At 32.5% G+C, this 14,405-nt stretch overlaps 3 protein-coding genes across 3 annotated transcripts; all 3 read left to right on the top strand.

The window, feature by feature from the left end:
* Positions 1 to 1,341: 1,341 nt before the first annotated feature.
* LOC114173679 (pectinesterase-like) lies at positions 1,342 to 3,319 on the top strand. The gene is made up of 2 exons (XM_028058200.1): positions 1,342 to 2,345; positions 2,452 to 3,319. The coding sequence occupies exons 1-2, from the start codon at positions 1,382 to 1,384 to the stop codon at positions 3,147 to 3,149; spliced, it is 1,662 nt and encodes a 553-aa protein (XP_027914001.1). The 5' UTR covers positions 1,342 to 1,381; the 3' UTR covers positions 3,150 to 3,319.
* A 4,872-nt stretch (positions 3,320 to 8,191) lies between these two features.
* On the top strand, positions 8,192 to 10,167 carry LOC114173401 (pectinesterase-like). The gene is made up of 2 exons (XM_028057769.1): positions 8,192 to 9,296; positions 9,386 to 10,167. The coding sequence occupies exons 1-2, from the start codon at positions 8,336 to 8,338 to the stop codon at positions 10,081 to 10,083; spliced, it is 1,659 nt and encodes a 552-aa protein (XP_027913570.1). The 5' UTR covers positions 8,192 to 8,335; the 3' UTR covers positions 10,084 to 10,167.
* Positions 10,168 to 10,572: 405 nt separating this feature from the next.
* Positions 10,573 to 12,729, top strand: LOC114174652 (COBRA-like protein 10). The gene is made up of 2 exons (XM_028059480.1): positions 10,573 to 11,152; positions 11,318 to 12,729. Exons 1-2 carry the CDS (start codon positions 10,573 to 10,575, stop codon positions 12,727 to 12,729), a joined length of 1,992 nt encoding a protein of 663 aa, XP_027915281.1.
* The last annotated feature ends 1,676 nt before the right edge of the window (positions 12,730 to 14,405 follow it).

Genomic DNA, 14,405 nt, shown 5'->3' with positions numbered 1-14,405 from the left:
TCCTAAATTTTCCAATAAAATAGGTTAAGGTCAATTTAAAATTGATTTGATTTATAAGCTCTTAACATTTTGTAAATTACAAATTAATTTCTAAATATTTATATTAATTCTTAATCAACTTTTATTATTTGCAATTTTGGACACTACCCTATTTGTTAGGGCCCAGTCGTGACTAGAATTATTAAAATGCATTACTTAAAAAAATAACTTATGAAAAGAAAAATGATAAAAAAAGTATTTGCAAGGAAATGCGTTGTTAGTATTTTGTGGGACTTTTTAACGGTTAATGATAGTAATTTAAACTTTTTTAGAAATTATATGTAACCTTAACTGCAAAGAGTTTTAGGAGAGAGTCAATTAAGTCAGTAAGAAAAATATAAAGAATAAACTACTTATTAAACTTTTTTATTAACATGTATTTAATAGAAAAATCCAAAATGTATGTAACAAAACAGTAATTAAATTTATTTAAATAATCATGATAATAAAAAAGTTATGGCGAAAGTGGGTCAAATGAGCAAGTGCATAAACTAAGGTGCAATTCTAATTATGACTCGTGGAAATAATGGAAAACGAAATACATACACGTGATTGCACTTCCCATAGTTTTCCTAGTAACATAATAATGTAAGGTGAAAAGTACAAACTGCACATGGAATTGTCGGCAGCTTATAATAAATTAATATAAATATGTTTAATTAAAATAATTATTTGGAGAGTTTTTTTATTGAAAGTACCAAAAGCTGTTAAAAATATGTAAGTTTTGAACCACACGCACTCTTCAATAGTATAGAAAATAAGATTTAAATGTGTAAATTATCTAAATATATTTTTGTCTCTTTATTTTTAATAAATTTTAAAGTTAATCTATTTTAAAATTTTAATTCAATTTATTCAAACTATCATCGCTTTGTTGTTGAAAGACCTAATCTTTTAAAGGTCATGAAAAGAATAAATATTTTTGTCGTAAGAAAGAAAAAGTAAAAGAAAATAGTGACTATCGTTTTATTATATAAACTTATTACAGTGTTAAAATGTCAATACTCTCTTTCTTTCGATCTTTAACTTCGATTACTTTAATTTATTCTAAGTTAATGAAAACTTTAATTAATTTATACTTAATGCACACTACAATTTAACTTAATCAACATGAAATATTTAACAAATATAATAATATATAATATAATTTCAAGTTAGAAAGTAAAATAAATGCAATAAAAACATTATTGTTTTAAATTCTGAAATGAATATATTTAAAAATATCTTACAAAAATTACAGCATCAATTTATAACCACACATTTGATCTCATCAAGTCTTTTGGCCTATATATACAAGGGCAATGATGCATACCCAAAACAAGCCAGTGGTATACTCAGAAGTATGGCTATCCAACAATCTCTGCTAGAGAACCCTAAAAATTCTGTTTCCAAAACTATCTGTTTAGTCTTTTCTGTAGCTGCTGTCATATGTTCATCAGCTTTCGTCGGTTCTTATCTCATCAAATCCAGTTCCTTCCTTAACCAATCCTCTCTTCAACATCTCTGTCGCCATTCACTTGATAACCCATCATGCTTAGCACATGTGTCAGAACTGGTTCAAGATCCCATCTTGGCCACAACAAAAGACTACAAACTGAATTTGCTCCACGCTTTCTTAATGAAATCCACCTCAAACATTCAGAGAGCTATGAACACAGCCAGTTCCATCAAACTTAGGATTAACAATCCCAGAGAGGAAGCAGCTTTGAACGACTGCGTGGAGCTGATGGACTTATCCATCAACAGACTCTGGGACTCAATGGTGACTCTAACAAAAGAAACCGTTGAGTCACAGCAAGATGCACACACATGGCTAAGTAGCGTGCTCACTAACCATGCAACTTGTTTGGATGGGTTAGAGGGGACAGCTCGAGCCCTTATGAAGGCCGAACTCGAGGGTTTGATATCCAGAGCGAAAACCACTCTGGCCATGTTCGTTGCTGTTTTACCTCAGAGGGTTGAACCGATCATTGATGAACCACTGAACGGGGAGTTTCCATCATGGTTGAGCAGCAAGGACAGGAAGCTCTTGGAGTCCAGTGCTTTGAACATCAATGCCAATGTTGTGGTGGCCAAGGATGGGAGTGGCAAGTTTAAGACTGTGGCTCAGGCTGTGGCATCTGCACCTGATAACGGTAAGACAAGGTATGTTATTTACGTGAAAAAAGGAATATATAAAGAGAATGTCGAAATCAGTAGTAAGAAGACGAACGTGATGCTGGTCGGAGATGGTAAGGATGTAACTGTAATTACCGGGAGTTTGAATTATGTTGACGGAACGACCACGTTTAAGTCTGCCACTGTGGGTATGCATCTTTCCCATTTCATTATATATGTTTTTCTCATTACTCTGTTATTTTCCAATACTTGTAAGAATCGAAAGTAACTAGTTGTGGTAACATGGTTTTGCAGCTGCTGTGGGGGATGGATTTATAGGTCAAGACATATGGTTCCAGAACAGTGCAGGTCCACAGAAGCACCAAGCAGTGGCTCTTCGAGTAGGTGCGGATCGATCGGTCATAAACCGATGCCGGATTGATGCTTACCAAGACACTCTCTATGCCCACTCCAACAGACAGTTTTACAGAGACTCCTTTGTGACTGGCACCGTTGATTTCATATTCGGAAACGCAGCCGTTGTGTTTCAAAAGTGCAACCTGGCGGCTCGAAAACCCATGAGTAACCAGAAGAACATGGTGACAGCCCAGGGACGAGAAGATCCAAACCAGAACACAGGAACTTCGATTCAACAATGTAACATAATACCAAGTTCGGATCTGAAGCCTGTTGCGGGTTCCATCAAAACTTATCTGGGTCGACCATGGAAGAAGTATTCGAGAACTGTTGTGATGCAGTCGACGATAGACAGCCATGTTGATCCAACAGGATGGGCAGAGTGGGATGCCCAGAGTAAGGACTTTTTGCAAACATTGTATTATGGAGAGTACATGAACAGTGGAGCAGGTGCTGGAACCAGCAAGAGAGTGAATTGGCCTGGTTACCGTGTGATCACAAGTGCAGCAGAAGCCAGCAAATTCACCGTAACACAGCTTATCCAAGGAAATGTTTGGCTGAAGAACACTGGGGTGAACTACATTGAAGGCCTCTAAAATGCAATCTTTGGTGTGTGGGAGTGGGACACGGCTAAGGTTTAGACATCTGGGATGGGATGGTACGAAGTTTCTGTGTATGGCCTTGGCCTTGTACCCACCCGTGATGTAATGTTTCATAATGTCTCATCTAAAATAAACTTCTCTGTCTGGGACTTCCTTTGTGCTTTCCTTGGTTGTTGTTGCATGTTTATCCTCTTACGGATATCTTTATCCCCACAATCAAACATCTTAAAAAGGAAAAAAAAAAAAACTCAGATAGATTTTTTTTTTTAAACAATGATCTATTGAAAATGTCCAGAAATAACTCAAATCAAAATGACTGAGAAATGCTTATCACACAGATGACTTTTTGTTTTCTCTGTAAAATTTTAATTTTTTAACAGCAACCGTTAATCGTTAGTTTTTTAGGGGAAAACTTGAACCATAATCTATCGTATCCCTCCCTTTTAAATTGTTAATAATAGATGGAAAATGATTATTTATTACTAAATTTTCACAATTTTTTCATGAGATATTATTTTTTAAGTGATTTTTATTTTTTTTATTTTTAATATTTTAAAATTATTTAAAAAATAACACCTTATATCATAAAAAAGAATTGTAAAAATTTAGTAATTAAAATATCACTCTCTATAATAAATACGGATATCTAATCTTCCCTCCTTTTTTTTCCTTTTCTTTCCATTCCCTTTCCTTATCTTCCCTTCCCTTCTCCGTAAACATAAATGGTTGAAGGTAAATTAACGAAGAACACGAAAGAATCACTGATAAATAAAAATAAAATATTAAATTGTAAATATTTCCCATAATTTGTTATTACAACAACTTATTAACACGTGATAACATAAATATAATGTTTTTAATTATTGTATTTTACATAACTTATAATATTACTTAATTCTACGTTCTTTAATTTTTTTAATTTAGTTATTACTTTTAATATTATATATTCTATTGTTAATCTTAACATACACGATTTATTTTCATTTATAAATATTATATGTTATATGTTATATATTTTTTTCATTTGTTAAATTATTTATATAAGAAAATAAAACAATTTTTTATTTTCTATTTCTATTTTTAAAAAATGGAAGTAAAAACAGTATCGTACTTCTATAATTAACATGTGAAAACAGAAGAGGAAAAATAAAATAAAAATATTCTCTCAAGCCAACCTTTAGAAGTCTCGTAGATGATGAGAACTTTAGAAATGCGGAGTTTTGTCTTTTGGACGTAAGTGTCATTCAGTTTATACATTTATTAGTTGGAGCTACAGGAACTGTTAAATGAAAGTCGTAGTAATTGGTTCCTTTATTAGAACATGGTTGGTTGAGTTTGTTTTTTAATTTGATATCTTAGAAGAGTTTATGAATTTTTTTAATTAGAATGGTTGATGTGAGATCATAAAGTCTTAAACTTAATATTTGGATATTATCAATGTGTTATATGATAAAAGGGCAAGAATAAGAAAGTGTAATTTAAAGGTAAAAATAATAAAAATAAAATACAATAAATTCAATCTTATAAAAAGCATTTAACGAACATTTAATAAATATTTCAAGAACAAAATGAAAAATATAATTTATTGATTTATTGATATCGGAAAACCATTTTTTTTTTCTATTTCTATTTTGAAAAACCATGAAGGTAAAAACAGTATAGTACTTTTATAATTCACAAGTGAAAACAGAAGAAGAAAAAAAAGAATCCAACATTGAGAAGTCTCTTAAATGTTAGATGATTGAAGAACAAATGTGGAGTTTTGTCTTTTGGATGTAAGTGTCATTCTGTTATACATTTATTTTTTTCTGGTCAGGCTTGGAACTGTCAAATGAAAGTTGTAGTAATTGGCCCCTTTATTTGAACATGGTTTGTTGAGTTTGTTTTTTAATTTAATATCTAGAATTTGTGGGAAATTTTAATTAGGATAAGTTGATGTGAGGCCGTACAGTCTTAAACTTAATATTTGGATATTACATAACACTTCAAATTTGAAAAAAAAAATATATAATTAAATTACAAAAAATAAAATATAAATAAAATTAAAGAAGTCATATAAAATTCAATATTAAATAATAGACTTTTAAATGATAGATTTTTAAAATATATGAGAGTCATTTAAAACAAAATAAAAGGTCCAAAAATATTGTGCTATTTTAAAATTCAAAATATTCACCCATCATTTGAAATACAAAGCATAGAAGACTATATCAAATATAAGATAAAAGAAATTACACTTAATAAAACATAGATAAATTATATGAGAAAAAAAAAAACTTTGAACAAAAATATTTAAGCCCTTATACTATTTTCTGTAAAGAAAAAGTCAAATTAACTAATTTGTGAAGAATAATTTCAAATCAAAATCTTTTAAAGTTTTTGGCCACTAAATCATGATTTAAAGCATAAATAACTTTATAAATTCAATATAAATAAAAAGTTCAAGAATTATCCATATATTTACATTGCCGTTAACATTTTTATCATTTATATAATTTCTTTTGTCAGTTCATTAATTGATATATATATATATATATATATATATATATATATATATATATATATATATATATATTACTTGTATTTGAGATATTCTTTTGTAAAGAAATTATAAAATTAGCTAACACGAATTCAATTTTTGTCGGTAGTTAAAATAAATTTTATTATCAATAATTGATTTGTAAATTTATAATTAAAATAGTGTATATTATGAATTAGTTTTTAAATTATTTAAAAACATTGATCACCAATGTTTTAACTGTTAAAAAATTTAATTTCAAAATTAGTATTTAATTAGTCACTTGGATATCAATTTAAAAATTAATCTTTTTATAATAAAAATTTTATAAATATTATTAATGATCAATTTAGAAACTATTTTAATTATCAATTCAAAGATTAATTATTTATATTAAAAACTATTTTAGTTACAAATAGTTTTTATTTTATAAATGAGTGTCTAAATTTGTAATTATAATAATTCATTATTTTTTATTGTAAAACGTTATAATATTATATATATATATATATATATATATATATAATAAAATTTACCGATATGATTGTTTATGCTTTTCACATCTTTTTAAAGTGGTGCTCAACTTTACTTGATTTGAAATTATGGTGCTCCACAAACTACCATATGTTCAATAATAGAGATTTTTTCTCTTTTTTGCAAAGTCACGAGTGCAAAGGTAGCTTTCATGCTGCAATAATAATAATAATAATAATAATAATAATAATAATAATAATAATAATTATTATTATTTTCGATTATTCATAATTAGTTTTATTATTTCAAAAAAAAAGTGAGTTATACTTTTTTTTGTATAATTTTTCTGCGATCCATACTTTTGCTTTTTAGACACCGTGATTAATAAAGGGGGTTTGTATTTTTATGTATAAAAATGTTTATTATTTTTATCTAATTATTTATTTAAATTTAACTCTTTTTTACATTAAAATCTAAGTTCATCTTATGCAGTTGAATTTTCTCTCCTAGTTTGTTGGTAAATTTGAGTCTTTAATTTTAAACATGTTAGTGCACATGAAATAAATACAAAATTTAGATGAAACAAGTTTGTTAATTGTTTCTACAGTTTTCAATGAAAATTTCGATTTAAAATATTTGACATTCAAACTTTATAAATAAATAAAGGGTTAAATATGTTTTTGTCCTTCAAGTTTCAGTTAAATTTGGAATTAGTTCTTCTTCAAAAATTTTGATCAATTTAATCATTTATCTTTAAAATTGTGTGAATTTAGTTTTTTTAACTAAATTTTATTAAGTTGTTATAACGTTTCAAGTATATTTTATTATAGTATTTAAATTGTTTATCTTTTGACACATTTTGCCTTCAATGTTAATTCAAATATTATCATAAAACATGTTTAAAATATCAAATAAAATTAATAAAATTTAGTAAGAAAGACTAAATTTACGTACTTTTAAATATAAGAATTAAATTGATATAAAATTAAAAAAAAAACTAATTCCAAAATTTATTAAAGCTTTAAATAAAAACAATTTTTAATCTATAAATAAAAAAATAATGTACTTTGAACATGAGTTGATTTAATGTAGAGCAATAATTTAAAATTGATTTGATGTAGAGCAATAATTTAAAAACGACAAGAAACAAAAGAAAAATGTGCATATATTGCGAAATTGGATGCAAGTGAGGTCATGAGTGGTGACACAAATGATGGAAGAAAGCCGTGAATATCGGAAAGAACCGAAGAACCCAACGTACGATGGGTAAATTAAGGTGAAATTAAGTGAAGGACCCGTCAATGAATGTTTTTAACACATGCTGTCTAACTTTTTTTAAAAGCTTAATTAATAATAATGCAGTTTTCCTCGTAAGGCATCACATGCAGTAAAGTCTACACCTGGAAGAAAATTTGAGTTAAGATTTTCAACAACGTTAGTGATTAAATGTTTTTATTTAAGTTATTTTGTCTAAAAAAGAATTCATTATTGAGGCTGAACGAAGAGTATCTCGTAAGATTTGGATTTGTACACCTAATATGTTTCATGCTGCTTTACCAATTAAACTAATAAAAAAAAGATATATAGTTTTTGTTCTTCTCACAAAAAACACAAGCACAGAAATTACCATCGCAAATATTAATAAGGCATTGAAATTTGAAATTTGTTTAATCCCGTTTGATTAAAAATCTAATATTTTACCACTTAGTAGTTGTAGTGTCTTCTTCCTTCGAATCTTTTGTTGTCCTCTCATCATGAACTTTGCAGCAACAATTGACCGAATGGTTACCATCAACAAATAAATAATGAGCTGGCTGAACAAAAAGGAATAAGATATTGTCGACATTTTGCAAACTGGGCCTGCAACTGATTTTTCTCGTCCACAACATGTGATTACAATTTGCTCTTCAACCCGACAAAAGTATGTACAAGGTGAAGTAAAAAAAAAAAAAAAAAAAAAAAAAACTTTGAATTTTATTCATATTGTCGTATATCAGGCATGTGAATGTCCTTTGCAGTGCAATACAAAAAGAGTCCATACTTCCATCACTGTAAAGCTAAATCCAGAATAGATATTTCAGAGAGCAAGTCACATGGTACCCTCGTTCAGAACGAGTGGTTGAATTCATCCAACTATATAAGAAGAGTGAAGCAAAACAGATAAGCAAGAGCCGACACACTGAAAACCATGGCAACACACCAATCTCTGTTAGACAACCCTAGAAAATCCGTTTCCAAAACTATCTGCTTAATCTTCTCGGTAGCTGTTGTGCTAACTTCATCAGCTCTTATTGCTTCTTATCTCACAAAACCCACCCTCTTATTCAAAAACACCATCTCTCACCGTGTTTGTGATCATGCGGTTGATCCTTCAGCCTGCTTAGCACATGTCTCAGAAGTGGTACAAGATCCGATCTTTAGTGCCACGCAAAACCACAAATTCGGCTTGCTCCAATCCTTTTTAATGAAATCCACCTCACACATTGAGAGAGTGATGGGGGCAACCAACGCCATGAGGGTGAGGATGAACGATCCAAGAGAAGAAGCTGCCTTGCGGGACTGCGTGGAGCTGATGGAGTTATCCATGGACAGAGTTTGGGACTCGAAGGTTAGCCTAACCAAAGGGACCACCGATTCGGCGCGAGATGCACACACTTGGCTAAGCAGCGTGCTCACTAATCATGTAACTTGCTTGGACGGATTGGAGGGGCGAGCTCGAACGGTAATGGAGGCAGAGCTTCAGGACTTGGTCTCGAGAGCAAGAACCTCTTTAGCCATGTTTGTTGCTGTTTTGCCTCCAAATCCAGAGCTTGAAGTCGTGCCGCTAAATGGGAAGTTTCCCTCGTGGGTGGGAAGCAAGGATCGGAGGCTGTTAGAGTCTTCCGCCGGAGAGATCAAGCCGAACGTTGTGGTGGCTAAGGACGGGAGTGGTGACTTTACGACTGTTGCCGAAGCTGTGGCGTCGGTACCCGATAAAAGCAAGACGAGGTATGTTATTCATGTGAAGAAGGGAACGTATGAAGAGAAAGTTGAAATCGGTAAGAGAAAGAAGAACGTGATGCTGGTGGGTGACAGCATGGATACAACCATCATCACCGGAAGCCTGAACTACATCGATGGAACGGGCACTTTCCAGACTGCTACTGTTGGTAAGGGCCTTCCTCTTTTTTTTTTTTTTAAATTTTGTACACGTATTGGGCCTATTGAAACTTAACCTGGTAATAATGGGTGTATGCAGCGGCGGTTGGGGATGGGTTCATAGCCCAAGACATTTGGTTTCAAAATTCAGCAGGCCCAGAAAAGCACCAGGCAGTGGCTCTCCGCGTGGGCGCTGATTTATCCGTGATAAATCGTTGCCGCGTGGACGCATATCAAGACACGCTCTACGCCCATTCCAACAGACAGTTCTACCGCGACACCTTGGTTACAGGCACCATTGACTTCATCTTCGGAAACGCAGCTGCTGTCTTCCAGAACTGTACTCTGGAGGCCCGAAAGCCCATGAAAAATCAGAAAAACATGGTGACAGCCCAAGGACGAACAGACCCAAACCAAAACACAGGAACTTCGATTCAACAGTGTAACCTCACCCCCAGCGAGGATCTTACGCCCGTCATAGACTCTTTCCAAACCTTTTTGGGCCGCCCGTGGAAGAACTTCTCGAGGACTGTCGTTATGCAATCCTATCTGGACAGGCATATTGACCCAAAGGGATGGGCCGAATGGGATAACCAACATAAAGACTATTTGGAAACCCTGTATTATGGAGAGTACATGAACAGAGGACCAGGTGCTGGTACCAGTAAAAGAGTGAATTGGACTGGTTACCACATCATCAAATCTGCAGCCGTGGCTAACCAGTTCACAGTAAAAAACCTCATCCAAGGTGATGCTTGGTTGAAGAACACTGGGGTCAACTTCATTGAAGGTCTATAAATAATGTTGCCTATGTGCTTATATGTATCTAATGCCAATATCAAATAAAACAGAGCTTTGGAGATTCTGTTTATACAAAGTTTTCACTGGCTTTCTAATGTATAGAATAAAATAATTAATATGTATAAAATAAACTCCTTTTATCTTCAAATAAATAATTAATATTTGAAATTAGGCGTACATATAATAAAGAATAATATTATTTTATAGCATAGTATGATTTGAAATCAGTGCGAAAATAGAGATTTGAAAATGGGCGTTAGTTAGTCGTTATCTCCGCCAAATACATCGCACACTTAAGGCTGATGTTGTCGTTTGACTTATTCTTCACCCATATTTGGAGTTTCCATGCACTTCACTACACTACTTCTCACTCTCTATATCACCCCATGCATCTCTCTTCTCTTCTTCGACCTTCCAAATATTCTCTAGCAACCACCATGCATCCTTTTTCTCACCTTTCACCATAATCGTTGCAAACAAGAGGACATGGCGAGCACATCATTGCCATATCTATCACCATCATTATCATCAGTGGCAGCAATAGTAGTACTAGTGTTGGTTTCATGTGGAATATTAATTCACGAGTGCGAGGGACAGACCCAACAACCCAAGGCTTTGCCTCCAGCAGGGGAAACTTGTGACGGGATTTTCATTACCTATGACTTTCTGACTCGAACCAAGGAATTCCCTAAAGTGAAGAATGTGACGGCGCAGTCGTGGGCCTTCAGTTCCACCGCATCAGTTCTGAACACAGGCAAAGAAGTTGTTAAGGCGTGGAAGTTGTTCATAGAGTTTCAACATGACGAGATTCTAGTCTCCGTCGGTGGAGGCAGTCTAGAAGAGGCAACTGAGTTCCCCGCTTCGGTAGGAAATGGCACTACCTTTGTCGGAGCTTCTCAGCCAGACTTGGACAGCGCAATCAACACAGCTCAAGATTTAAACCAAATGCAAGCCATCATCGAGCTTAGTGGTACCATGTTTGGAGTAAAACCCCCTACGGTTCCTATGCCCAAAACCATCAAGTTGGTAAACGATGGTTACAAATGCCCCAAACCAACTACCCACAGTGAGTAGTACTACTCTTCTTCTTGCTCATGATTCTCCAATTTTAATGATTTATAATAAGCTTTTGTCGATAGAAAGTAGTTTGTTTTGAAAACTGTTGCCGACAGTAGCAGATGACATGTTTGAGTTGTAAAACTTAACTAACTAGTGATACGATGGTCCACAGAGAGTTCCATGTATGCGTGCTGCAAAAAGGACCCTAAAGCGAAGAAAACACCTGCTAAGAAGACAAAATTCATGGCACGGCAAAAAGGGGATCTTCTGATATCCTATGACGTTACTCAAGTGTTTGACACTAATTATATGGTTCAGGTGGTGATAGATAATGAACACTTTTTGGGACGGTTGGATCATTGGAACTTGACGTGGGAGTGGACAAGAGGGGAATTTATATACTCTATGAAAGGTGCGTTCACCCGTGAGATAGAGTCCCTAGGTTGCGTCAATGGCGAGGCAGGAAAGTATTACGGCGGCTTGGATTTCTCTAAAGTGCTTAACTGTCAGAAGAATCCTGTAGTGAGTGACTTGCCTTCAGAGAAATACAACGACAGTGAACTTGGAAAGATACCTAACTGTTGCAAAAACGGAAATCTTTTACCCGTCCTCATGGACCCCAGCAAATCCAAGGCTGCTTTCACAATGCTAGTGTACAAAATCCCACCGGATTCAAACAAAACGGCAATTTACCCACCGGAGAAATGGCAAATAACGGGCATTCTCAACCCGAATTACCAATGTGGGTTACCCAGAAGAGTGGAGCCTGCTCGATTCCCAGACTCAAGGGGACTCGAAGCAGAGGTTATTGCCTTCGCAAGTTGGCAAATAGTCTGCAATATCACTAAGCCAACCAAAAGGAGCACTCGGTGTTGTGTTTCTTTCTCCTCTTATTACAACGACTCCGTAATCCCTTGCAACACATGTGCCTGTGGCTGTGACACCACAAAGACCCATAAATGCAATCCCAAATCTCCGGCAATGCTTCTCCCTCCGGAAGCTCTTCTTGTACCCCATGAAAACAGGTCTACAAAGACGGTTGCTTGGGCCAAAATGAAGCATTTTACAATCCCCAAAAGATTACCCTGCGGTGACAACTGCGGAGTGAGCATAAACTGGCACGTGGTTTCCGACTACAAAGGTGGGTGGAGTGCTCGAATCACTCTGTTCAACTGGATGCATTCCCAGTTTGAGAATTGGTTCACCGCGCTCCAATTCAAGAAGACTCCTCGCGGCTACCAAGCAGCGTATTCTTTTAATGCAACCACCATTCCAACGCTGAACCATACTATTTTCTTGCAAGGATTTATAGGAGCAAACTATCTCATAGGTTTGGACAATAAATCAAACCCACATGTTCCCGGAAAACAACAATCCGTTATTTCCTTTACCAAGAAGTATTCACCAAATATCGAAGTTGCAGAAGGAGATGGGTTCCCTTCCAAGGTCATTTTTAACGGTGAAGAGTGTTCCCTTCCTACCCGAATCCCTCTCAAAAGTGGAAACCAACCTAATGTTGTTGTAGATTTAGCGTACCAACTTTTGCTTTTCGCTTTAGCTTTTACATTCAGTCATGTGCTGTAACAAGAAGCTATTGTTAAGAACAGTTCCATTAGACAGGTTTATGTTTATGTGTGCAGCGTTGTTATAACCTCTCTGTCTCTCCTCTTTCGTTGCATCCCTACTCTCTTATGAAAAAATGGTATAAAAACGTAACCATGTAATGTAACGGTTAAAACAAAATTTGGATTACCATAGCCTTCTACTTTTTCGTCCCTGATACTGAATTGAACCAGAGAAAACCATAATTAAAAGGATTAAACAAGTTTTTATTTTTCAAACCATTTTAAAGAATTGAATCTCCTTTTTAAATTAAATTATACATGTTCAACTATTTTGTAAAAGCTACCTAACCTTGTTTTTGGATTTCAAGATGGAAAAGTGCTGAAAATTAAAATCACGAAAAAACAGAATAAAAAATGATGCAAAATTTTTTGTTACAAGTGGAAATAGTTGGAAAGGAAGAAAATATAATAATTTTTTTTTCTTGATCTACTGTATATAAATAATAATAAAATATTTTTTAATCTATTAAACCAATGGTATCATTCATAAACTTTCATAATTTTTTTTTCATATTTTTTCCTTAATTTTATCTCTCTTTTCTTTTAAAATCATTTTCTAAATTCATTTTTTAATTCATGTTAAAAGATATTCTCAACAAAGGTTAAATATTTTTTATATGATAACGAAGTTTTACAATAACTATATCTATAATATAACATTTTGATGTTTATTATTGAAATAATGTTCTACATAAATTTTATATTTTATGAAATACAAAAGCACAATAAATATATAATTTTAACTTAAAACCAGAATATAATTTTTAAAAATAATATAAAAGCAAAAACATATTTAACTTTAATTCAATAATCAGTCATATTATATTCAATAACTATTAGTCACACAATTTAATGACAATATATAAGAAAAGTTTTGAAAATACTCTGAATAGCTTACCTGTAGGCTGTAATGAATACAATGACTGCCTTAATTTGAATCTATCGTTACACAAATAGATTTACAGATTGATGGTTATATCAGTCTTTATAGTTACCTAACCATGTTTCTACTAACTAAAATTAAAATTTTTTGTAGTGTAACTTTATGCACATCCGTAAATACCGGTGAATATTTTAAAAAAATTATACATTTTTAAAATAAAATTACCAAAAAATATAAAATAAATTTAACTTTAATTAAATTTAATTTAATTTAAAAATAAATTAAGTTTTAATTTTTACAAATAATATATATATATATAAAATATGACATTTGTACTTGATTCATTTATAAATAAATATTAAATATTTTTTTTTCTTGAATACTAACTATTCGAAATAGATTTTATCCATGAATATTTTATTGAACAATAATATTTTGATTAGTAAATTTTGATAATTTTTTCTTATAACATGATGTGTCATTTTTTAATTAGTTTTAAAATATTGAGAATAAAAAAATAAAAAATCATTTAAAAAATAACACTTAAAATTATAAAAAAAAATTGTCAAAATTTAATAATAAAAAAATCATTTTCCTACTTTATTTTTGTCTTCATAAAATTATTGGAGGTAGAATTAGGGTTTGAGATAGCGGATATGAGAGGAGTAACTTTGTCTCTCTGAGTATGGATATCTAACCATCTATCAACTATCTATCTACTTCATAAATGCTTTTACACACTCTGCTCTGCA

This window comes from Vigna unguiculata, chromosome 2 (assembly GCF_004118075.2).
Source record: "Vigna unguiculata cultivar IT97K-499-35 chromosome 2, ASM411807v1, whole genome shotgun sequence".
Classification (NCBI taxonomy): Eukaryota; Viridiplantae; Streptophyta; class Magnoliopsida; order Fabales; family Fabaceae; genus Vigna; species Vigna unguiculata.
This window is presented reverse-complemented; position numbering and strand designations above follow the sequence as displayed.